This window comes from Platichthys flesus, chromosome 6 (assembly GCF_949316205.1).
Source record: "Platichthys flesus chromosome 6, fPlaFle2.1, whole genome shotgun sequence".
NCBI classification, from domain to species: Eukaryota; Metazoa; Chordata; class Actinopteri; order Pleuronectiformes; family Pleuronectidae; genus Platichthys; species Platichthys flesus.
Window position 1 is genome coordinate 8372674 of NC_084950.1, and position 27540 is coordinate 8400213.

At 40.4% G+C, this 27540-nt stretch overlaps 1 protein-coding gene across 1 annotated transcript; it reads right to left on the reverse strand.

Moving 5' to 3' along the window:
* Positions 1-353: 353 nt before the first annotated feature.
* pdhx (pyruvate dehydrogenase complex component X) lies at positions 354-27540 on the reverse strand. The gene is made up of 11 exons (XM_062389795.1): positions 27384-27540; positions 25236-25319; positions 21731-21831; positions 15313-15509; positions 14310-14408; positions 9147-9321; positions 8384-8531; positions 6440-6498; positions 4801-4959; positions 2067-2131; positions 354-1247 (listed from the first exon to the last, which is right to left on the reverse strand). Exons 1-11 carry the CDS (start codon positions 27517-27519, stop codon positions 992-994), a joined length of 1479 nt encoding a protein of 492 aa, XP_062245779.1. The 5' UTR covers positions 27520-27540; the 3' UTR covers positions 354-991.

Sequence of the window (27540 nt, forward strand, 5' to 3'; positions counted from 1 at the left end):
CGGAGACAAATGAAAGTCTGTGATCGCAGCTTCTTCCTTTATCTCCAAAAGAAACAAATACCGGACTCTGCTTCTGAATATCTGGGATAAGCTCTGCCTGACTGGTGCAGATACATACTGTATGTTAGCAGCTGTTCTGCCCACGCTTACAGCAAAGATACACATCTGCCATTGGAGGCTGACCTGGACACTCCGCTCAGCAAATTATCCTAATTGGCTTCTTTGAAATAATTATTATGTAATCTCTTTAGATTTTAATTAAATAGAAACAGACACACCCACAAACACACATCTGTGGTATCCCTGATCGCTGTAGGTGGGAGGAACATGTTTTAATGAGTCACTCAGACATGTGAAGGTTGAACAGTGTGTTTTATTGGCATCTGAGGACACCCAAACATAACTGGTTGTATTAAGTCTGTATACACATGGATTTAATGGATTACTTCTTTTTAGGGGATATCACAGCATTTGTTTTAAATAAGTTCAAAACATATTATAATGAACGTCTGAAATTTGCTCTGAATTTTGTAACAGGAAATGTGGGTTTACCCTTGGTGGGCACAGTGTCGCCAATGATGTTCTGTAATAAATATTTTGGACAAATGTACATTGAAGGTTTTTCAGTCCCATGTTCTATTGCATGTGTCTGAATAGTGACACAGAATAGATGCGCTGGTACTGAAAAATACAACTTTAACTTTATATATATACACAAACTGGTGTGATAGACCAAACATTGCTTTTACAGTATGCGGGCACCTGGCTGCGTCGGTTCGGTCTTGGTAATATTTGGCACCACTGCTAGAACCCTGTGCCACAGAAGCCCACTTCATCACAATTGCTTGGTTATTATGTGTGAGACACTATATACACAAGACTACTTTCTCAGCCTTAATCCACTGGGAATCATTATCTTAAGAACCATCTGACTGTGACCGCATGAGACAGACGCTATCAGGAAGGTGTTTCGTGCTCAGTCTCTATGTTTTCAGGCGAGGGCCATGCGTTGGGGTCGTTCTAGGTTGGCTCGGAATTTATCCAGAAACCGTGAGGCTAATTCGTCGTCTACTAGTCGTCCGTCGCTGGACAGAGTGACTGTCATCAGCTGCAGGGTGCGCAGGGTCTGGTCGTCCTCGCGGAGTCGCAGCTCGGCCCTGGAAGTCCCGACGGCGAGGATGCACGCCTGAGGAGGGTTGATCACAGCGCTGAAGCCACTGATGCCAAACATCCCGAGATTGGATATACTGCCACGGAGAGAAATGGGAGAAAGAAGTCAGACTCAGCGGGGGGAGGGACAATGCATAATAATTAACTAAGTGCACATAAGCGTGGTTCTAAAACCAGCTCCTTGATGCAAAGAGAAGAACATTACCACATTGAGAGAGTGATCACTGAACCAGAGGGTGAATTAAATCTATTCATTATAATTGGCTGTGAGCATCTAATTATATACAAAACAGAACACTGATCAGTAAAGATTCATACGGCAGATCCAGCCTTCTAATCTCTTCCTAAATGCGATGTAGGGTCAGTAAGACTGACCTGGGGGTGGGGGGGCAGTTTGCTTTAATGAGAACTCTAACTCAGGGGGGAAGCAGGGCAGATGAATGGAGGGAGGGCAGACACACACATATCCTCAGGAGGACATGGAGGACTGCAGCTCCATTTGAATCCATCGCTCTTGCCTGACACAGAAACCCCATTTATGTCTCAATGACACCATTAATTCTAATGGGCTGAAAAGCCTCCCTTTCCACTTTTTTTTGCAATTGATGGTGCAGCATCTAATGATCCTTGTCATCCAAGACCACATTGAGTTCCACATGAACTATAGGATATGCATAATACATATTGACTCTTTGTTAAATCCGATATAAGTTATGAAAGTGGAAACAGATATTGTATCACTGCGTTAGAAACAAAAGATAGAAGGTGTTAGAGGCCTCTGTTGCCACCACCAGGAAATCATTCTGTTGATGATGCCTCTTGTTTCCCTAAGAACTCTTGTGTCAGGTTTATGTTTGTAGAAATCTTTTATGTTCTATTCAAATCAAACTTTTTACCTGAACGAGCCTCCCTGGTACTCCTCAGGTAGAAGTTTTCCATCTCGAGCCTTCTGGGCCAAAGCCTGTGGAAGAAGCATTAATATTCATAATTTACACAAGACATCACCAGAGATCTTGATTAAAGACAACTTTGACTTGTTGGTGGTTCTACAGGTAAAGTTCAGGGATCACCAAATTCATTACATTTCATTCTCTAGGACCCATTGATACATTAACAGTATTTTATGGCAATACATCCAATACATCCAACTATTTGAGTTGATTGGGCCAACAGAACAAAAACACCTCAACTCTATCCTAGCAGGGATGCTACTAGCATAACAACAAATGTGTCAAGACCAAATGGACGTATAATTTTTGAAAACCTAGACACTACCTATTATGAAATTTAGATATTCTATCATCCCTGGCGTACAGAACACTAGAGCTCGTCTAAACCAACCAGACAAAAAGCCACAATAAGCTTTTAATTTAGACAAACTTCTTATTCACTGCAATTCAGCAAAAGTGTTGAGAGTGGTCAATTTTGAAATACCCTGTTTAAGTAAATGATCCAGTGTCTAACAACCCGTGAGATAAATGAAAACTACCAGACTGTGCAATGCTAAAATGAAGCAGGGGAACAGGACAACACCCAGAGGGAAGATGAGGAACCTGACGAGAAAAACCAACACATCACCGCAGCCAGTACCTGTGAATGCATGTTCTATCAGAGCATGAACCAACCTGGAGAAAACACAATGCATCTGTCAGATGAGAACAAAGTATGGAGATGGTATCGTTTCCAGTGCACGTGTGTTTGCACATGATTCACTTTACGTTTGCTAAGGAGGAGTTCTGTGATCCCAGAAACATACAGTCATCATTTCAGATATAATCTTGTAAAATCGGATGAAAATACCGGCTCTGCATTAAACTCCAGACTTTGCTGAAAGACTGAGTGAGCTACTGATGAAGAAGTAGTGCTCTCTGTGAGGTTGAAACTGTTGGTTGGCCACAGCGTCTATATCTGGCATGAATGTAGATCAAATGTTAACGTACCAAAAGGTTAACGAAGAGGTGGCAACCAACACAGAACATCAAGAGTAAGTATCCGGGTCTTTGAGACACACTGGGACATGAAGAGCACATAGGAGATAAGAGCCGTCAGTACAAAAAGAGTTCGACATTCCTCTCCATCGTCAATAGCTCGTGGCAGCGGACCGCTCCAAGCCTCAGTCAAACCACATGTTGATTTCGATTTGATACCATTAAGGACTTGCACGTGTAGATTGAGCTCAAGGCTGACGTTTAACTCAACTGAAGAGCAGTGGGAGGCAAAGTGCGTTTTGAAAACTCAATCTGTTAGAAGAAATTTCTGCAGAGTTGGTGCCAGTGCCTTGTACCAGCTGTTATATTGTTGTTATCATCACACACAGGGTCGACAATAATTTAAACAGATTCATTTCTTAAAAGTTCCAATTACAATGCAGTTATAATATTCTGCGCTGTATTCTATCACATCACAACTTCAAAACTCACGTATGCCTATATAACCATTTCCTTGTGTGAATGTGTTGCAAATACAACAACGCTTCCTGTGACTCTGAGACATCATATTCACAGCTGGATTTTCTCACGGCACAATAGATAACTGATTTGCTAAATTACCTTTCCAGACAAACAAACAAACAAGCAATTACAATCCATCTCAGCATCTGATTGCACCTTGCCTGTGTATCCCTAACTGCTGGAACGTGAGTAAAAGCAATAAAGATAATTACACACCCACTCCCTCAACTCAGCACACAGCTCCCACTGATAGGTACAAACTTGTTGTGTGCTTTTTCCCCAAAAACTATCACTCATATATTTTTACCATCGCCAAGTATTTTCACTGCTAAAAAATAACCACCAACTTCAGCCACTGTCACAGTTGAACAGATTCACTTTCTCCCGTTTTCTGCTCTGTGATGTCGTCTGAGCAGACACAAGAAAGACACCTGTCCACCACAGTGCTGTTAAACGAGAAGCACCTAAATCCAAACTGGCCTTAGAGAATGTGCTGGGCCTTGCAGGTTTTGTTTTTCAATGAAAATCATATCTTCACAGAGACATAAATAGCAGCCATTTGTGGAATATTGGACTGGGTCACTGCTGGTGAGAAACATTACGTTGCATTACCTTGATCTTCAGAAATGGTTTTATTTTAAATTTCTGTGTGTCTCTTCAATAAGGAAATGGCTCATAGAGAATGTGTCTGTATATGATTGTCAGATCTAGATTTGTATTTGCATGTCTGTCCCCAGCTGCTGACTGTGGGCAGGGAAAAGAGCAGACCCTTGTAACTTTGTACTCCATCTGTGGCCAGTGGCAGCTGTGACCTGCAACCTAACGGCACAAAGATCAGACTATATGAGATCTAATGAGATCTATTAGGATTGATATGAAGACCACTTCTACTCTACACGATCCGAATAGTAGGAAATAGATATAATAAGTGACTCACAGGTTGTGGTTTCACATACAGCTGGGCTACAGTCGACAGCTGAACTCCCTTATCTAGCCCCACAAACAAGCTGACAGTAAGACCCCACATTACCCCCCCCCCCCCACAGCTTCTAGTAATAATCTAACAACAGCAAACAACCATGAGGGAAACTCCCACAAAGTTATCCATTAACAAACTGTGACAGAATGGTTGATAATATTTTCTTGCTCTTAATTTCTCTGGAGCCCTGTGGTTTTTTACCTTTGCATTAGCTGAGATCTCCTGGACCCCTTTGTTTGCAGCATCCCTGATGATGGGGGTGATGAGGCCTTTGTCCGTCGCCACAGCGATTGAGATGTGGATGGAATCGAGCGCTTGGGGTCCATCACCAGACCAGGTCACATTTACTTCTGGCATCTCCTGCGATACAAATTCAAAAAGGTCAGTGCAGATTCTGTCGAGGAAAAAAACAACAACCAGACAATGACATATTAAAATGCAGACTGCTTCCTGGTTAAATGGCGTTTCCATGCAGTTCATAACTGCAAGTCTGATACAACACCAAACATATTGCATGAGCCTTTTATAGATATTAATATCTTGTATATAGTTTTTCTCCAATAAGGAAAAATGCACACAAACACATCTTCCAGGATCAGGCTTGGCTGAGGTGCTTTAGCCTAAAGAACTCAAACTACATGTTTAAAAATATATAGATATATATCTTTATATTACACTAAATAGGGAAGAATAATAAATGAATTTGTTGGTGATTGTACAAACTTTCTATCAGGAAAACAAATGAGATTCAGTAGATATGTATATAAATCATTAGAGAGTCAGACTGTGACAGACTTTGCTTATGATTAATCTAACATAACAGGTTACTCTACAATACAAAGCATCCGCGGTGAATTCCTGTGTCAGGTGAACACAGAAAATGTTTATCTGCTCACATTAACTAGAGCAGATCACTCAGCCAAAGCATGACAGCTGGTTAAAGTGGTGACACAAAATTGGCCTCAGATGCCACTTCCTGATGTTCTTAGGTCAAAGAAGGAAGTATGGTTGTTGTTTTGTTATTTTTACAGTTTTCGGGTGTAACGTAAGTGAATCACATATTTCAAATTTGAGCAAAAGCCACAGAGGTATTTTAGCCACATGGGACATTGGACTAACAGTAACACACTGTTTAGACAATGAGATAGTCTTGTGTTGCTTTGCTGGGAAACACGTCAATGTTTCACATTCTTCACATTTAATGTCACACTCCCATTGCAGCTTCACACGACAGCCTGTCATACATGTCTTCTGTCGTCTGGTACATGTAGATGCATAGGGTTGACACATTCACTGAAGCATTTACATTATTCCATTCTAAATAATAAACATAAGTGGGTTGATAGGCTGGGCTGCTCTTATCAGATGCTGCTGAGACATTCCTCGCTGTAATAATTAAATTACCAGAGGGCCACATCTATTTTTAACCTGCATTTTCCCCCTCACACATTCCTTAGATCAAGCAGTAGCTTAAATCACAGTAATCATTTAGAAGCAAATATAAATGTAAACAAGTATTTTAGAGGTGTCCCTCTATGTGTTTGGGTTTTCTTTCACTCTTCAGGGAGATGAATGCCATAAGAAATTCCTCAGAACTTCTAAGAATAAAAGGATCTGAGCATCCGCGTATATATTAATATCTTTGTATGATGGCGAGGCTCCTACCACCAGTTGAAACTCCAGCTGAAAATGTAACCAAGGAAAGCAACAGAAGTCACAAACTGTGTGGCCGCAGGCTTTAGGCACAGCATTGATGGATGACTTCATAAAGAGATTGGCCTCAAAAGATTTAAGGAACAAAATGACGGCAAAAGGAAAAATATTCTATAACAATACTTACTTTAAGTGTGACAGCAGCAGCCTTGATAATGAAATCATTAACAGACACTTTGATCTGTTCTGAAAAGACAAAGAAGACACAGTGTGTGAGCCTCATTCAAACTCTAATGAGAAGTAATTTCTGCTTATTAAAACCAGTTAGAGCTGGTCTGGTAGATGGTGTCAAAGAAGGGCAAAAGACAGGGATGAAAACTGTATTCTGTACAAGACGTTTGACATGTGCTAATGTACTAGGTCGATTTGTGAAGGACCTTTTGCTGAATGAAAATAATTTGCTGAAATAAGTGCTGAAATAGACCCCTCATTCATACAAAGAGTTGAAAAATGTATGCAACAACATGCTCTCGTATGTGAACAGAATATATTGAAAATTTTGTTGACCTGTAGAATCCATCCCTTTCTATCTGAATCAGTCCCTAGCAATTGTTCTGATCTTCCCCCTCTCACTCACTCTATCTCTGTGGGTATGTGTGTCACAGCAGACCGAGCGGGTTTGGCCCGGCAACGCTGCCAACTTTTACTAGTGTCCATTAGTGCTGTACTAGACAGTTATGAATGCTGCGAGCGGGATGATTAACGAGCTAACCGTGAAATCGCTCTGCTCCTGAACAATGAGGGCCCGCAAAAACAACCGGAGAGAGAATCCCTCATACACACACAACCTTCGCTAATAGGTCTGGTATGGCCGAACCGTTTCCTCCGTCAAAGAGACGGGACCCAGAGAGATTTACCGCTTGTTTGACAGCTTGGCAAAGCTAAGCTAAATAAACCCAATTAAGAAATAGTGTGTTGAGCGGTTTAAAAAATAGGAAAGAGAAAAAGCACTCTTTCTATATAAACATGAAAAAAAAAATAGGAAAGAAGCACAGATTACATTGAAGGAATCCATGAAGAGAAGCTGTTAATGATAAATGTTCTGTAGCCTGAATGTGTCAGAATGTGTCATGAAGGGGGAATGTGGTGACAAATGTTCAGCTCACAAACACACATCCTGATGGCTGCTGCACAAGAACTTGTGGTCTGCTCAAAAACAGTTGCCGGAAGAGGATGTAAGGCGGAGAAAGTATTTATTTTTTTATATTTTTTGTATTGAAACTCTACCAGCCTCATGCCAACCATAGAGTACTGAACTTACTGACACTCTGGGGATTGGACACAGCTATCCGCAGGCAAACGTGCTCTCTGAAATATCCCTTTAGATGCGCTTTGTTATCGTGAATACTGTTGTTTATCGCACAGGGTGTACCGAAGAGAAAACACTCGAAAGAATCAATTTGAAATACTCTGACGCAGAGAGAAACGATTACACTGGTGGAACACTTTACTCTTCTGTAAGCACAAAAGAAACAGATATTATTATGTAACTGTAGTTTTCAATCACGGTTGTAAAAGAAAAACTGCTTCCATTCCTAACGTTAGTTGTCAGTGCTTGTTGATATGATTTGTTGTGTCAACTGTAGTGAGCTGAGATAGGAGAGGCAGCCAATGCATTAATCAGATGTGAGAAACTGCAGATAAAAACGATTTTATATGATGATGACTATATGCATCTTCTCAAAATATGATCAGCCTTGTTGTAATGTGTAGTGTGAAGAAAGATAACTGATTAAAATCACATAATGCAACATTCAGCCCAATTTATATCCACTTCAGACACCACAAGCATGTAGCCTGTGACTCACCAACACCAGTTATTGTGATATATATATATGTACAGTATGTGTACATCAATTTCTCCAAACATGTCTGTGAAATGGAGATGTGTGCGATGTTTGAACCAGGGGAACATGACTGAGAGGACAGCTTCTTTCAATGACTGTCATCTTTGTCAAATGAGCAGTCATGTGAAAACCCTGAAATCCACATTTTCATGGAAAAGTTTCATCCAAACCAGTTAAATAACAGAGCTAACATGTGTGCGCTTCCGAAAGTCTTGTGTTTTCACCTTTGGCTAAATCTTTGCGGAGCTTGGTGACGGCAGCCATGTCACAGTCGACGGAGGCGTACGCATGGGGGATGGTGGTCTTCGATTGTGTCAGTCTCTGAGCGATCACACGGCGAACATTAGAGGCCGGGATCTCTGTGAACGTGCCCTGAGGGGGGACAAGGGAATGGGAGGGGTTAATAATGAGGAAAGGAGTGAGGGGGAAAAAAGAGATGGCAGTTTGAGAGAGACAACAAGGATCAAGAGAAAGAGTGATAGACGTGTCTCACCTGCTATTTATCACTCACAACATGCAAAGGGCTGACGATGTCGAGATTATATCGACAAGTTTGTTACAATGAGTTTAAGACTGATTAGGAGTGACTGGCTTTGTAAAAGGAAGATGTGTCCATCTGCTTACTGAGAGACCCTGTCTTTCATATCAATGGTTTTGATTTTACAGCATATGCACCAATGAAGACTTAAACTTAATATAATTAAACAAAAAACAAAAAGGGCCTGCTAATAAGATTTGAAAACCAAACAATAACAGAGCTATCGGAAGCTGTTTTGATTTAATCTCTGCTTGGTCACACAGAGACGATACTACAGGTAGAGAATACTCAAGAGGATGAGTCATCAATCTCTTTAGTTCCCTGACATGAGACAAAAGTATAATGATGGGTTGTTGTTAAATGTTTTTATAGTTCCACGGCACTATCACAAAACAAGACAACGGCGTATGTAAGTTATTTATGTATATGAGTGAGAGAGGAGTGCTCACTGGTGCTCCTGGTTTCCCTGGTACAGAGAGAGGAGGTATGTTGGGTCGGCTGCCTGGGGGTGGAGGGGTAGCGACCGGGATGGGAGCAGGACTCGAGGCAGCTGGAGCAGCTGGGGCCGCCATAGCTGGTGCTGCTTTGGGGGCAGGAGACGTCTTCAAAAGATTCATTGCATCTCTGGTGAAACAAACAAAAATAGATATGGTGAGTAAAAAACAATAAACAAATACACAAAGGTCTCATTTCATATAGAAATATCGATGCAATACATTTTATATAATCATAAAACTCATACAGGACTGAATTATAATGATATTCTCTGCCATGACCGACTCGTAGCCCAAATATTGCAGGTCACTTTTTGACGGCATGTCTGTCTTAGTGACGGGATGCAGAACTGAGTAAATATTAGATGTGTGTAGGATGAAATATTCATGATTTAACGCATTTCTGATCAAAAACATTTATATGGGAACAAGTGCTTCTCACAGTCTATTCGAAAATATATTATGCAGACTTAAGTAATGTTCTTAGCTTAAATTTGATTTGGATTCGTCTTTGTACACTAGCTGTTTCCCAGGATGCTGCTGGTGACCCGATGGCCGATGCAATTTCAAGCCAAGGACAGACATATAGACATATCTTTTCATCAGGCTTTTCTTAATTTCTGATAGTAATATTAATGGTGGCCTAATTATTTTTACTGTTGCAATGAAATCAAACATTTCATTATTACAAGCGTATGGAGCAATTTACTGAGATACATTATTAACCCATCTGCTCCCACTTGACAAGCTAATAACATCGCTCTCTTTATCACTTTTGTTTGGTTTGTATTTGTGTCAGGCTTGTAGAGAGCAGGGTAACTATCGGTCGTCCTCCAGTGGATGGGCGTCATGAGAATCATTTGTAAGTCACAAACAAGCTCCAGCGGAGCAGGAAGGATCAGGTGACAGCTGCAGCCACGGAAAAGAGGTTTTGTTTTTTTCCTTTTTCCCCTTTCAACTGATATCCCTACTTTTCACGTGGCATTTCATTAAATACTACAGACTAATTAAATGTTGGTGCATATTAAAAACCTCATGTAAAACATGTTTCTGCCATTTCATAAAGGTTGCATGTCTGACTGTACAGTACTAAGACAACTATCCTGTTTTTTTTTCACTCACTAGTTTTGACAGTGAAAACAGTGGGAGGAACAGGTATCAGGCGTGCCTGCTTGAGGCATTGTGGCACAAGTTACTCCAGGGTCCATCTACCCATATGCATCCCGTCCTTTGTCTGGACCAGCTGTCTCTGACCTCATCATGTAGCCAGGAACAGTCTAGGCCCGGCAGCTATTTTCTCCTTGTTCAATATCCGAGCTGCTGTTTCTTTTTTTTCCTTAATCACAGTAGTTCCTCCTTTTCTCTCAGTGATTGGAGTATTTGTTTGTGGAGGGACTGAAGCAACTTGGAAATCCCCCAGCTAACGTAAGAGGGTTTCAATAATAAATAAGATAATGCAACATGTGACTTAACAAATTAAATAAAACACAAGCTAAGTGCAAGCAAATGAAAAAACAAGATATATATATATGATTGAAGAACATTATGTGTACGTAAGAACTGTAAAAAGAATAAATTTGCAAATTTGCAAGATGTTTCTGTTATGAAATAAGAGGTCAACAGCAGCCTACAGCCATATAACAAAGATGATACCATAGATACGTTTTGTGTAACTGGCTGGCATGTGCTTTTCACACCGACCATTAACAACCCTAATGACAGCCAAGGCAAAGGAGCCTCTGAAAGACTGCAGGAAGGTGACTGGAATATTAAAGAGGGAGCAAGGCAGCGCTCACACTCACGCTGGCACACTCATAAAATGAGCACAGAATGTAAACAGACACACTTGAATAAACTTTGTCTTCTACTGCCACCTTAGAAAGGCTAAGATGGGGAAAAGAGAGTTCTAGTGCATTGGACTGAAACACAAAATACAATTTATGAACAATTTTAAATAAAAGTACTCTTGGGGGCCAGCTCCACTACCACTTATCCTTTTATTGTAAGTTGTTAAGTACTAAACTGCTGCTGTAGAAAGCAAAAAGTTTAATAAATAAGTCTCAATTTACTGAGCACCGGAGGGCCGATCTCTATTCATCACTAGACAAATTGATATGTAACTATTAAGCATCTATTTTAAAGTTGAATTCAATTCACAAGGCACTTTTCTTATCAATGTTACAAAGTGCTTTGCCAGGAATAAATACCAGATAGATGAAATGAGAATAAAACAAACGAACATGAGCATAAAACCAGTGTAAATAAAAGCTTAATTTGCTCAACCTTTTTATAAAAAGTACGTATTTTAAAAGTTAATTTAAAAGAAGCTGGATAAGACCGCTTCACTAAGTTTCTTAGTTCAATGGGCACTGAATTCCATAATGTGAGGGTTAATAGCAAAAAGTCAGCTACTCTTCGCTATAAGCCAAGACCCGCGACTAACCAGTACGGCTCTCTCTGTGGATCTTGGCGGTCGAGAGGGCACATACCAGGGGCAAGGCCATTTAAGGTCTTAAAAGTGAGGAATAAAATATTTGAAGCAATACAAAATTTAACAGGGAATCCGGTGATGAGGCAAGCAAAGAAGTATTTCCAAAATTTAAATGCTAGTTCTGCCTATAAGAAAATATAAAGACTGGTCAGGGTTTTACAAAAGCCATCAACATCTTTATCCGTTACGGTGTTAGCTCTGTCTGTTGGCTAACAATGCTATTTATACCACTGATAAAAGATAAGGGGAGATAATGTTTGTGATGATAATGGGTGTCTTTGTGCCTAAACTGTTTTTAAACCTTGCTGTGGATTATGTAACATGCTATGATCTCATCGCTGGGACGCGTGACCTCTGTTATTCACATCCACTATGGAGGGGCCCCACGGATCAGAGGGTGGAATGGGAGGGTAGGGTACCATTTCCTGGTTTCAGTCTTATCTGATGTGCCACAGGACAAAGAAAGGGAAATAAGGTCTATTCTACCCTTTCTTGAAGGAGCTAAACCGATGTGAAACTATCCGCACAAGGACAATTGGTGTCCAACAAGAACAGAACTCTTCAGTCTCACAACGTGTTGTGAAGCTTTGGATTCAGACTTTTCCATCCAGATTTCTAAAAGACATTGGCTTGAAATGAAAAAAAAAAAAAAACTCAAGTGCCTGCTGTATTTGTTTGGAATAATATGAGAGTACAATTCCAGACAAATTCTCAGGGACTACTTAACCAAAGCTATAACTGAACAAACTAAACTAAAACATAAAAAATGTTATCCTCAAGTTAACAGCCACTAATCATTGGTCCTTTTTCAATGCATCATTTTAGCCAATAACCCCAGTTTTATCATAGAGCTTTCATACAACAGGATGTTCCTGATTTGAATTACTGGAAACTCTTGAATTGAATGGTTTCTTCAAACAAAAAGAGACAAACAGCCTTGGCAGTGCTTTAAAAGTGAGACTTTGAAGAAATCTTCTCTTTTTCTGTGCCTTGGTCAGCACACTACTTGAATCAGCCTCATTCAATCTGTGAAGTCCTCTCAGCTCAGAGACACGCTGCTTTCTCTTACACCCCTTTCCTTGGAGAGTCTCCTCTGCTCCTTCTTTAAGCATCAGCCTCCATTTCTGAAGACTCTCCGTGCTAATTACTCAGCTCAGGTGTCAATAAGGGAATGAGGGAGTAATTTATGGCTTTAAAAGGAAACTCAGAAACTCAATACCTAAAATCCTACAAGTCAATGTGGTTATGACATTTATTCAGCTTGAAATCAGCGTTTTGTGACATTTAAAAAATGATCTGTGGTAAGTTAGATATTATCAGTTATTAAATGGAGTTCTCATTCTTTACAGTGTTAGGTTTATTAGGCGTCACATCAATTTCTGTTTTACTGTATAACAAACACACGCCCAAAATACACATGGTCTGTGTTACCATGGTCACCAGCGGCTCCTGGAGAATAGGTTGCTAGGGCGACAGAAGTTGCTTAATGAGTTTCCCCAGCAGGGTGTTAGATGGGTAACGAGAGCATTCAATCAGGCCCCCACTGACAGCAGGTAGCCATTAGAGAACGTGTGTGTGTGTGTGTGTGTGTGTGCGCACAGCTTTCTTTAGACTGAATTCACTAGCACCTTAAATGTTAACCACGTCTTAGTCACACTGTATATGACACTTGCATCATAACAGGTTTGTCCGAGATCCCTTTGACCTCATCACCAGGAATAAAGTAAAATGTTGCAAAAGAAAAGAAGTGTAAGATAAAAGGATGACATGACAAAACAAGTCCTGAGGCACGATGCTTAATATAGAACACATCTTTCTGTCATCAGTAGGTGTTTAATTCTCGCGAAAACTGCCACTGTGATAGGTCGATCTATAGGCTAAAGTGATTTTATGAGTCATTGCAATAGTTTTTACATGCCTGAAACTCCCACCAAAATAAACAAGACAGGAAAAAACACGTTTTCACAACGAGCGTACTCTCTGTGTGGGTTAGTTGTCCTAGTTCCAGTCAGAAGTTATAAAAAGCTCAAACTGAATTTCATTTGTGAGTAATATTTTGTATTTTATGTTGTTTGCAATAAGAAGATGCAGATCGTAAATGTAGTGTGACTTATACCACAGCCACACTAATATGTTTTCATTTTAAAATGAAAATTGGTATTTTTCATGTCAGAATCGATCGGTATCCATTTTAACAAGGCTACAAAAATACATATCACATGACGCTTGTGCGTGTGCATGTGAACTGTTGCATATTGCTCAAATAGTACCTCGGCTCATGCACATAGGCAGTTGCAGTATTAGAAAATGAGGAATTGAAATGAAAAACAGCTGCTAGCAAAGACAGGGTCAGCAATGCTTGTAATTTGTTATCCATGTTAAATTCACCAGCGGTAGACGAGGCTGACGCCGTTTGTTTTCATCTGGAAAAGGGTCACATGATAGGAGCTTGACGAATGAGGGCAGAATAAGTTGTGACTGATAAGACCCAATCAGGAAGTCTGCACTTTTCTGCCTGTCCGTACTAAACTGCAACCCCAGAGTTTTAAAACCAAAGCAAATCTTGAAGGTTTTTTTAAGTCCTGGTTTTAGCTTGATAAATCCTTAAAGCCTTCAGGTATACTCACTCCTTGGTGATAAGTCCTCTTGGTCCAGTGGCTGTGGCCAGTTTTGGATCCAAACCATGGGTGTCCAGGATGTGTCTTGCTGCCGGACTCAGACGTAATCTGAACGAGAAAGAGTGTATGACACAATTCTAAAATAGCTCCCATTTAGGTTTTAAACTTTGTGCTTTTACTTTGACTTATTAAAATGTTAACTTTTAGAAATAACAGCATACTGAAAATGTCACAGCTAATCTTGATTTTTACTTAAATAAAAAACTTGCAAGTCTAAAGAGGTCTGACATTTTAAAACCATTTTCCTACAGTCCATACTTTAAAGCATTTAGCAATATGTCACTGTCATTTCTCTTCCACTCTCTACTAAGCGAAGTTAGTGGTAAACTGTCAATTAGTGGCATTAAGATTGACTGTCTTAAAGTGTCTGCATCTATTTCAGGATAATCATGCCACCTGCACAGCACATCCACCTTTCATCTTTCACACCTGTCAAGCCGAGGATGCCACGGTGCAAATCTGAATATGTGGACGGGCTCAGCGTAAAATGTTTGCATTACAAATAGGCCCTGTTTGTTCTGTGGCACCTGCTTTGCTTTCCACAGGATTATTCAAAGGTTAAACAGGGCGCAGGTAGGATCACACACATTTTGAAATAAACTTAGAAAGATCATCTTGCTAAGAGCGTTAGATGATAAAACCTTCAATCTTCACAACTGTAAACTGAGTGTCTTAGGTCAATTGTTTGTGTGTCTTTATGCTACCGAATCTGGTGTGAGGCTGCTTTTATGTTTTAACACCATGACAATGATCTGATTCACACTGTGGATAAAATAACAAGACATTGATATGAAAAAAATCGAAAGTTACCCTCCATTACTGCCACATTGAGGTGTGTGAACATAGACCTCTATTCACTATTGACAAATTAATGTGAATTGAGATTATTAAACCATCTCTACAGTAAATGGGTATTATTCGAACAGTTAAACTGAAATCAGATAGCACTCACGGTCCTGATGTGGCCGGTGTTGGTGGAGGAGGTGGTGGTGGAGCAGCAGGGGCCACAACTGGAGCAGCGGCTGCTTGCGTGGCAGGTGGAGCTGCAGCATCTGGAGGGGGGATCTCAACCTGTTTCCAGTCCTGCCCTTCGTCCACCATGAGGGCGATGAGAGTGCCTAGGCGCACGTTGCGACTGCCCTCCTCCATCTGTAAAGAGGGCGAGAGAGGTACTTTTACATTTTTAATAATAATAACTTTATTTGTATAGCATTTATCTAAACAAGGTTACAAAGTGCTTCACAAAATCCATGGCAAAAAAAAGAGTAAACATAAATAAAATGTTTTCAATTCACGTCAAAGACAACATAGCAAGGTTGAGTCCTTAAAATTCATAGAGAAATCCAGCAGTTCCCACAATGAGGAAGCACTTTGGAGACTGCGGAGAGAAAAAAGTCCCTAATTAACTATAAGAAACCAGACCTCATTACCTTAATGCTTTTAGACCACACACATTCTGTCATAGGCAGCAGAGTCAAAAGCTGCCCCATTTGGGAAACTACATAAAATATAGTTGAAATCAAAGTAAGATAAAAAGGAATTAAAACAACACGGTAGCAACAGAGTTACATATCACATTTTAAAAACTCTTTCCTATAAAACTATGTTTTGTTAGCAGGGTCCAGCCCACATTCTTTTAAACAAAACAGAGATCGCAGTAATAAAGGTGAAGGACTCCTGCTTATTATTTTGAAGCAGAAAAAAAATGAAGGGTTGTAGTGACATTTGACGTTTTCATTTAACCAGAGGTCGTCGAACAGATAAACCTTTGACCGCCTTCTCATTCACATCAATTTCAATCACTCCCTTTTTCTCACTCAAAATCCTGGCTGTGCTGGAATAGGCTCTCAGAGTGCAATGGATATGTTTTCATGCTGTCAACCATTGATCCACTTTCTTGTTACGGAGCAATCCAAATCCACAGCAAGCCTTGTGGTACGCTGCCCAAGCTGTGTGAGGTGATGTTCCTCAGTCAATATTGATCAGTCTAAATGAAAGGCCTGGGCAAAATACACAGGGCTGGGCTGCTGCGCTTCATCTCCTTTAAGAAGGTATCCACTCAGTGTTCGGTTGCCTAAAGATGCAGCTCAATACAAGGAGAGACGAAGGAGCATTCATTCAATAATCCTATGTTCCTGCACTCATCAGCCAAGAGGTGATAACCTGCAATTCTAGACAATAAAATGGTGCAAACTGAAAGTACCACTAGTAAACCCACAGTTACAGACATACAACATCCCCCCACCCTGTCTTTCGCGCAGGCATGCACAATCAAAAGCAGCACAATCATATCTACCTAAGTGGAAAGAACAGCTGAATATATGAGCACCTGCGCTCACTGTTCAGTCTACACTGAACTACAGCAGCACAGAACAGGCAGGTCTTCCTGACTGTCCTGCAGCAAGGTTACAGAGATAAACATGCAAAAAAAACTGTAAATAATTTCTCAGGTTCAGACAGTGAGAAGCCCTGTTGTGCAAAGTACTGAGGTTTAATACATCTGACTAGTAAATAGGAACATTACAAACTGAATGATGGTGGTGGACACAAACCTATAACGTGTAACCAAATACAAAGCAACAGAACATGCTCCAGGTTTTAAATGAGTAAACCTTCTTATGCAAGACTAAGTCCATTGTGATGATATTTTTGGGTGAATCTGCATGCATTAGAATGTTCAGCCGGTGTTAGGCCATGTTTTGAGTCTCACCCTTTTGGTCATGAGGAGGTGATGGATGAAGGTAAAGCCTAAGGGCTACTCAGGGAAATCCGAACTTCTGTAAAATTGGACAGAAAGTCCCTCAGGGATTTGTTTGTAGAAACCCGAGACGCAATGTGTTTCCCATAACGCTGCAATATGTGATCTGTTTTTACGACAGTTGTCAAGATGTATCAAGATGATCTAAGGAGAAAAAAATTGCCCTGAAGAGACCAAACTAAAAGATATATAATAAACTGAATGTATTCATTGCAGTGTGAAATGCATAGACACAAACAGAAAACAGCATGTACTTGTGCGTCATCATCGAATAGCCACAAAATAGCAAGAGGGCATAAGAAAATGTGTCATAATTCTGCTGCCAGTTCTTCAACATAAATCAAAAACAATCATATGATGCATATATTATTGATACCCACTCAAAAATGCATCCACCCAAAAAGGCCTTTTATGTCATGTACGTGTCAAGTTTGTGAGAAATACAATTAGTTGTACATAGAGGGTGAACTTCAAATCACAACCATGCCTGTGAATTTGTTTTGCAGCGGATTCTCGAGACTCAATATAGTTTGAGGCCACTAAGAAGTGAGAAGAGTAATAATGATTCCTGCAAACACACAGACACACGACTGCTAACTTAGTAATTGGTAAACTCACAGTAAAGTCATATGCACTCTATACAGTAGCCCTGGTGGGTCGTTGCATAATCACATGCTAAGTTCACTGCTGTGATGTGGGGCTCAACACTGCCATCAAATGGTTATAGAACACAGTGAAACATCTAGGAAGTGTAAATGATGCTGATGCCCCAGCATTTGCAATGGTTCAGATTCCCTCTGTGTTTGTCAGGGAGGATTTCAAGGATGTACACAGAGGTGCAGCTGTCAGGGAAGAAGCAAGTTGTACAATTCAACTTTTACTGTGGGCGTGTCAAATTAATAGAAACTTTAAATTCTCTACTGCCCTGCTGTACTCTGAACTGGGTAAACTCAGATCTTAAGTAACACACTGGATGTTTAAAGTGTGTATATATAGCCTGGAATTTAAATCAAACTCTTCTATGTGAACGGACGGCCTCTTAGGAATTAAATCTTTTTGGAAACACGCGACTCCTGATCTTTATGCCCTGTCCTCACAGCCATCTTTTCCCTAAAGCTTCACATAAATGGCCTGATGACAGTAGAGAAAGTCTGAGCGTTCAGACGGGGCTCTTAAGGGACCTCTTCAGAGCCCATCAGCGAGGCTAATGATATTACAGAGTCAAACTAGACCTTTCATGAGGTTTAACCTACTTATCACCAAACTGTTATCATACAAGTCCCCTGAGAGTCTAAACGGCTCAGATAAATTGCACTTAGTCTCAAGTTATCAATATTTCTTTCAACTTTGGCTGATTGGATGCTGTGAAGCTTTTTGAAAGATTCCATAAAACTGGATAATTCCAGTTTTGTCGCTCAGTTGTTGCAGAGGACATCGGTTCATGGTCAAAGGGCATTGGAAGGTGTTTTAGTGTGCGAGTAGGTTTATTTGTATCAGGAAGACACACTCAACCTCAGCTTGGCAATAAACAGAGGGAATAAAAAATAAAATTGTGGTTAGGGGGATGAGATATGGGTTGTCTCTGATCAATAGCGCATGGCAGATATCACACATAGAAGACAGCTGCAACATCATTCATGTCTGCAGCATTAGTCTGCCGGACATGAACACAAAGACACAACTCATGCCAAAACTACAGAGTCTATTGTTTTTTTTAAAGTTGTGTTTATAAGACCTTTGATTATTAGCTTTCTTACCATGTCACTGCAATATTGTTGGTTTAATCACAACCCGTAATTACATGTAATGCAATTAGGCCTCTCTTGCCCTGGATGACACGATACATAAGCTAAAGAATGGAAATTTAAAGTCACAAAACATGTAATATAATGCAGACTTTACTTTCCTCTCTTGCCCTATCCATAGGACCCCAGTTAGAAACCAAAACGGACTCTGACGTTATTTGATACAGATACAAGTTGACAAGCTAATGTTAAGATGCATTTGTCCGTTCAGAAGCGTTGCGACCTGATGGTATGTGGCCACCCTGACTTTGTAAGATAAGGACTGATCCGATGTACTGAAGGCAATACAACTGTTAACATGGTAACATCTGAACAGCTCATCAGCTGGTCTTCCCGATTCCTCCAGTATTTACAATAAATCCTTCTTCGCCACCAATTTTGACCTCAGAAGGTTAGGGAGTGATTTATGAAAAAATATTGATGTAGAGGACACATAGCTGGTGTTTAAATGTATCACCTGGATGAAAGAGTGGAGATGAAGAGAGGAGGGGAAAGGAGCTGATAAATGGGAAAGTGACAGGTTAGTATCGCTGAATGTGCTGGATATCTTCATCAATTTATCCATCTATTCAACCACCTACTGCATCTGTTCCTCATATAAATCTCCTCTTCATCCAGAATACACCTTCCCATGAATCCATCTTGTGTTCTCTGTTTCGTCCTCAGCAGCACTAAATGTTAAATACAGCCGAACACAGAGGAGCTGTGTGCTGTATGTATTTGTCATTTCCTACAGGCTGTGATTGATGTACACAAGGCAGATTTTCAGATTGAAGCCCTCGGGTCAGGGTAGAGCCACACAGTAAGAGTATGATGAGATACAGTAATGTGTGCTCATGGTGCTGTTGCTGCCTTCCCCCAACCATTACAACCCAGTATGAGCAGGCTCCCTCCCCCATTCTCTCAACCCCAAAAGCCATGGTTGGAAATTGGTGGAGGGCCATTGTGCTATTTGACCCTCATAAATAATCCCAGTGGAGCACAGGAAGTCCCACGTCTACTGCGGCATGTCCAGGCATTCGGCCACAGGCGGGTAATTACGACAGCCTTTAAATTAGAAACGTAGTGGGTGTTTAAAGAGCCACAATTACCCCACTGTGGGCTAATGTACTCTGACCCAGACAAAGCGGATGCCACTTTGACCATGCCAAGTATGTGCGAGTGTACAGATCTCAGAAATAATGCCACAAGCGGCAGTTTCTCTTAAATATACGCATCCTCTATCAAAGAGAGACACAGCTAGGGGGCTTATCTAATGCAGACCATCTTCTCTGTCAGCTTCAGCAGCGAAGCCCTTACCCCCAGTTCTTGGGTGGTTGCTATGGAAACTACCTCATTCCCACTACTAGCTAAGACAAGGATGGAGTATGGGGAATGTGGAAGAATGGAAATGAAGTGGAGTGAAAAGCGGCAAAAATTAGACACAAGCCTATGGTTTATAATGGATGCTCATCCCTCTGATAATTAATTCAATAATTTAGCCACCTCTACATGTGTGACAGAGCATGTTTAAGCACTTTATATTCTTCAAGATAAATGGATCTGGATGCAAATTTGTTGTGTTCATCTGCCCGTCATGTTTCTTTTTCTTGTTAAGGTTGTACAAACAGGCACATCGGCCAATTAAACCCTGCTCCACTGAGGTGTCACCAGCTCATTAGCATGTCCAAATACACAGCTAAGGAGCATGTTGTTTTATTAGATAAGGCTCTTTGTGGCATGCAGCAAGGATTTCGGTCCTTGTGCATGCATGGGAACAAACAACTAAATATCAACTGAAACAGGGAAAGGGGATTTACATTATGCATAATGAATCTATATCCTCCCACTGTATTACTGCATTTTGCTCTCCTGCAGATCGGTCAAAAAGCAAAAGAAGATAATATCCTCTTCTTGTTTCAGTGCTGGCGAAATGAACATGTGGTGGAATACTGATGAAAGACAACTGATTGCGCTGTCTTTGGCAGCCCATTAAAAATTCAAACAACAAACAGCACAACCGAGGGGACGGAGGGAGAGAAATATTTGTCACTGGAGACATCTTGTCAAAGCTTTGCTGTCACTGCATAGAGAAAACCCATTTAACAAGTGTACCCAATTAGCATATGCAAAGAATGAACTCTGAAAGACACACACACAAATTTTAGCAGGACTACACTCTACATTGTGCATGGTTATGTTATTTAATTCATTATATATTCAAATAAAGGTCTGACTTCACATAGTTTGATGGCATAACATCAAAAAACTCAAAAATAATCCTGTCAAAAAGAAGAAACCTGGTGCTGATACGAACAGATAATTTAGAAACTGTTGTGTTTCTCTATACAACAGTACGGTTTTGATCTTACTATGTTAAGTGTATGTTAATAAATAAAATTGAAATCAACTGAACCATCTGCTTTCATTTTTAACGCCCCAAGCCACTCTCAAGGCTTAAAGGTTCAGTGTGTAAGATGAAGTGATGTCTAGTGGTGAAATGTCATATTGCATCTGAATACCCCTACCCTCAACCCCCCTTCCCAAACATGAAGAAAACCTTTGGTGTTTGTTTCAGACTCCTGTAAACTGCTACTACTAAATGTCTCCATTCTGATTGAAAGGAAACAACAATTACTAAAATTTAGAAATAATAACTAGTGAAAGCATATAGGATTGTTTAATATTCAATTTCTGCCAATATATCCCTTTCACCTAAATCTTACTAACTGAACCTTTAAGTACAACCGGTTGTTTTTCAAATTGAAGTTATCTAATCATTTCATGCAGAGGAGGTTTATGGTTTGTTTTTTGTTTTGCTCACTCACCAAGATCCTTGCCAAGATACCATCGTCATTAGACTCCAAAGTAACAACGGCCTTGTCGGTCTCGATCTCACAAAGGGCATCGCCTGCTGCCACAGCCTCACCTGGAGAGAAACACATATAAGAGCTTTCAATAAAACACAAACACTAAAGAGCTTTTAATTGCAAATCAAACATTTCAGCTGTGGTTGGAAATAGATGCATGAATCATAATCACCAGCAGCAAAGACCTGCTCTTTCACTGAGACTTTTTCACACAGAGAACAAATTAGTTGCAATAAGAATGAAAGGACTCCATTCAAGGGACAGAAAGGTTATTTGGGAAGAATATCTGCTCCGGCTGAGGCTGACATATCAAAGGCAGAGCCTAATCAATGTTTCATGGGAAAGAATGTGAGATACGAAAACGCAGCGTGTCTGATAGAAGGAGAGATCTTTGCCTATCCGTGGAGTCCCAGTAGATTCCCATTGGTCTATCACACGAGAGAGCTGGAATAAATTAGCATCTGCTTAGTAGTGGGAAAAGGACGGCAATTAGAAGCCACTGCTTCAGCTCTTCCATACTCATACATGCATTTTTTAACATTAGGTGGAGCAGCTCAAATTGGCTTGTAGTAGGAAGACACAGAGACAGATTGACCTTATTGTTCCCATGGACAAAAAAGAAGAGCAGAAGACAATTTGCTGTTCAGGGTTAAACAGAACCAACGTTTTTGAAGGGCAGGTTGACTGACCACGCATGATAACACGTCTGCTTAGGAAACGAAGCTTTCTCCACTTTAAGAACTGTGTGGAAATTAAATCCCAATATGTCACTAATTTGGTGTGATGAAGGTAAATTTAAAGTCCAGATCTAGTGCAAATCGCCTCATTATAGTCAATACACCCATGTGCGTGTGTTAATGAGCAGGTCATCTCATATAGAGCAGGAGACTGTTAACCCTATTATGAGGAGAGCTAGACTGCTATGGGAACCACTGAGGTTTAAAGCTTAACGACCTATACTGACATGAATATAAAAATCTAGAAATACTCCACACAGATCTTTCTTTTCCAGCTCCTTTTTTCATTAACCCAACAGCAGGAAGTCGTTTCTTGCAAAAATATCTCAAGCACAGACAAAATAAGTCACAATGTTTTATAGTGTTACATTTAATCCACACAGCACAGATAGCAGTTTAAACAAACAATGTGACTCTTGGGTTGTGTGTCTGATATAAGACGATGGTGTTCATTAGCTACTCCCCAAACAAACATGGTGTCTGGAAGGGTAACGTTTGATTTATTGTTCCCATCCAAAACAGGTTTATGGACTGGAACACAATTCAAGATCTTCTTAGCATCAGGCAAGGGCGGTTAATGAGAAAAAACAACACCAACAGCAATAGTAACAACAACAATAACGTCATACCCACACTGCACTGTCCAGTTTGATTATGTTTATATTTACCTAGTGTCTTATACTGTGCAGAAATGACTGAAATCTCTTTTTACTGCAAGTGTTGCAATGTGGGGGCTCTGCAGGGCCACTGAAAACATACAGGAGTCCAATAAAATCCTGATCTACCAGCCAAGAGGGACGGTAGGGGACAAATTATATTGTCAGCTGCACAGCTCAATTTAAAAGGAAATGTTAGAATCAATAGAATAGTGTTGAAGAACGCTTCGGTTACATTATAGCCCCCAGCATTCATTTAGACAGTCTAGGTAATGAACAGGATGATCAAATCTTCTTCGTGACATATGTCGATCTGTTAAGAAGCAGAGAGGTAAGGGTATATGAGATAAATGTCAAGGGTCATCCAGGTCTGACATCTAATGACGTTTCTATCTCTTTCGCATGAAAGCTCAGCAGAGTGCTATATGACGAAAGCAAAAATTACCTTGTGAATTCTCAAATTAAAAGCTAAATTGAAACAGACATGAGCATATAGGCCGTGTTCAGGGTTGGGAGATGTGTGGGAAGGAAAGTGGGTGCGTCAAGGGAAGAGTAGCTGGGGATGGGTGGGGGGAAGGTTGAAAGAGCACAGGCAGTATTGACGCTGGAAGCCCCAGAGAGTAAGCAGTAGTGGAGTCAAGATTGGATTTGTATGAGGCTTTAACACCACATGACCCCGGGGGTTAGGTGTGATGTGCAATATTAAAGATTAAACATGCGACCCCGAGCCTTTTCACCTCTGCTCTGCCAGAATGGAAGTGAGAAAAACAACAAAAAATAGACTGTTCTCTGCTATTTGGGTCAGTAAAGGAAGCACTAGCACGCTGTACATTGCTTGTGCTAATTGAAATATAGATAGTGTAGCTTCATTACTTTCCCAGTGAGAATGTTGCCATTTAAAACGGCCATTGACCTTTTATTTTATTTTGCTTGATACTTTTGATGGACAGGAAAGCGCTAAAGCAAAGAAATACTGTGAAGCACTCAGCATATAAAAAAAAAATCCTTCTGGTTGCAATAACGTCATGCAGCTAAGAGACTATCAAGTGTTTTCTGTTTATTAGTTCCCCTCCTGAGGTCTGATTTTTCACAAACAAACGAAAAAAGTCAATGAAGGAGCAAAGTGTTTGATTTTTATATAGTGAAATGAGTTTAAATATGTGAAGATAGCTCAGAGCAAGTAGCAGGACTGGCACATAATAGTATTAGTATTAGTTAAACGAAAGTGCCTGCAGAAATAACAAAATGCTGATCTTATTTCAATGTTTTGGCGAAATGTAAAAAATGGGCATTCATTTAAAAACAGGTTCTTTTACAAAGAGAAAATATTTTATTTCATGTTGAATTCTTACTCAGGGAGCAAGACGATAGGTGTTTCACTAAACTTCAAAACCACTTGAAGCATGATTCCACTGTAGTTTATCACAGTGGTATCAGGAAACATACATCCTGTTTTTAAGCTCTCATAAAATTCTAAGATGAATCTGGGGGCAGAAACATCCCGGATGCGTTTTGCTTGTCACTGAGAATTTATCTTTCATGCTTCTCCCCCCCCGCCCCTCCTGCTTACAAACACATGTACACATCTCACCCCGAGCAACAGAAGCACATGGCAACAAGGCTGAGCAGCCAATCAGAATTCAGACTGCTATACCTCCTGATAAATGAGAGAGTGGCTGAGGCGCATGGCCAGGCAGAGTTGCTAAGCAGTGATGAATAGTGACTACCGCGCTTCCTTGAGCCAATTAGCCACCAGAGACCCTCAGGTGCTTCACTGCACAGGCCTCTGCCTGACAGAGGAAAGTGGTGTCAAAGAGTAAATGATTACTATTGGTCGGTCATTGTGGGAAGAGAAATGGAGACTCTTGGAATTATATATGTTTCGACTGGGAGGGAGAATTCAAAAGTTATTAGCGTTAACAAAAGATAATAAAAAAAACATGTAGAAGGACAATAAGCCATCCATTCCTTCAGATAAGAAATTATAACAGACAATAGGTTGGTTAAGAGACGTAAAGAGTGTGATGATGAAGTCGTAATTTAATCCATTATGTTATTTGTTTCTTTTACCTTCCTTCTTCAGCCATTTGACTATGTTCCCTTCCTCCATGGTGGGGGACAGAGCAGGCATTTCCACTTTGACTGGGGTGCCACCTAGAGGACAGAAACAGAACCACAGTTAACTAGAACCAAGGCAGTGGTCGAGGGTCATCAGGCCTTGAAAATAAAGCAAAAACAATTCCATAAAAAAAATATTCAGAATCTTCCCACAACGGGTCTTCAACTTCAACTAGGCTATGTGTATGTCAAAATAAATCAAGCAACGCGCCCAGAAGTTGCAGTGTTCGCCTGCAACAAGGCCCCAGGCAATGACAGAGGAGCGCTGGCAGGTCACTTATATAATTTGTGATTGTGGCTGACAATGCACTAGAGGCTGCAGCGTTCCCTGTATTCTTGCAGGCCTTTGAGCAGCCACCAAAGACCCCGACTGTCACCAGCTGCAGCCACTCAGGAGGCCAGAGTTTAACTGGCTGCAAGCAACGTGTTGGACACTGTGCCTTCTGGCTGCCAGAGGAAGCACAGATCCAAGCTGCAGGGGCATCAGAGCTTCACTACAGCTAGCCTTGAGTGCTGCAGATAAAAGCACAGTCTGGGTAATTGCTAAAACATGACACGATTCCAAAGAAAGGCCCCTTTGTCTAGTGGATTCTATACGCTCAGTGAAATGCAAAGATATGTTATCTATAGAGAGAGAAAGTGATATAGATATGATGGACACTTGAAAAAATTACATGCCCTTGAGAAATGCCACAGCTTGGCGATTTTTCACCACAGAAACTAAATCAATTTACTGCCAGACAAGCTATTCTTCAGGTTTTACATCTCCCAGCTGTGGATTACTGATGTTATTAAATCAAATAAATCATGAAATGACAAATGCTCCTGACATGTGGGTTTGTCAACACAGCAACTTTTTTCTTCCAGGATTAAATGAACTGCAACGGTACTTACAAATATAACTAATAGACCTGAATCAGTTTGGCTAAGTTGAGACAATTAATGTAAAAAAAAAAAAAAAAAAAGAGGAAAAAAGTTAAGTACATCAGGTGTTTAAGGGCTTGGGAGGTTTGCAACCTTCGCCTCATGTCGGTGATTCAACTTTCCAGATAAATGTATGTGGTCTGAGTTCACGTTGTGTGATGATGCCATCTGGTGGATAGTTGGTAATATCACATAACCTGAAGTGTATACAAAGATGTTGCATACATTATGTCTTGAGTTCCTACAAATTGTTGTTACCCTCACCCTTCTTTAATATGCTTTATTGTTTAAAAATTAAGAAAACTGCTGAATATGTTCTGTTAAAGAAACTATTATTATGAGCTAGTTTGCTGAAATCATTGTCAATCACTTCCCCAACCCATTTGTTAGATGTGAGTTGACCATGAGTAGTCTAACTTAACTAAAAGATTATCAGAATAATAAATACTCTGAAGCAAAAATACCTGAAAAAATCTACTTTAATACTGTAACAAAGTATAAGATAAGATAAAACTATTGATCCACACACTGGAGGCGAATTATGTTAAAGCAGCAGGTAGATCAGAGCGGGGTAGACAAGAGAATAAAACATATTTTTAAAAGGCAATAGAATAATAGTTTATTATAAACAACTTTCAATGTAGTGGTTTGTTTATAAATGTTATAATGTTACAACCTCTGAATGTTACTACTACTGCTGCTCCTTATATTGACATTGAACTATAACGAACTTGGTGAAACCTGTGAGGTATCAGATGATGACAGATGACAAAGAGAGTGACTCCTGTAATGCTGAACCAACAGTCGATGGACCGATGAGGCTCTGTCTCTAATCCTTGACACAATTTGAGTGTTTGTTATCAGCTTGTGGCAAAAATCACCTAAAATCCACCATTTAAAACCGAGGAACTTGGATCTAACAACCTTAAAGATGTCGTGCAGAGGCAGTTCACGTCTATTTCACGTAGGTTGAACGATGTATTTAATTGTGTCTCTCTTGTCACACAAACTACACAACACCTGAACAACACTACCTGCGTCACACTAGTATTCACCCTTAAAGACATTGTTATGAGTTGTTATAACCGAATTATACCATTAGCCAAACTAACGACGATGGTGAATGTCAGGGGAGAAAAGGACGTGTCATCCTTCTGTTTGACCGCCAACACTCACCGAGGACCCACGGCGACAAGAAGAACCGTCGGACCTGCTCCTGCCATGGGTTTGTCCTCCGCACACATTTGTTAAAATGAGACAATCTAAGGCCGAATAAAATCCCTTGACGACCCAGACGCAAGGAAGCCGCCATGTTGTCGTCCTCGCCCCTCGG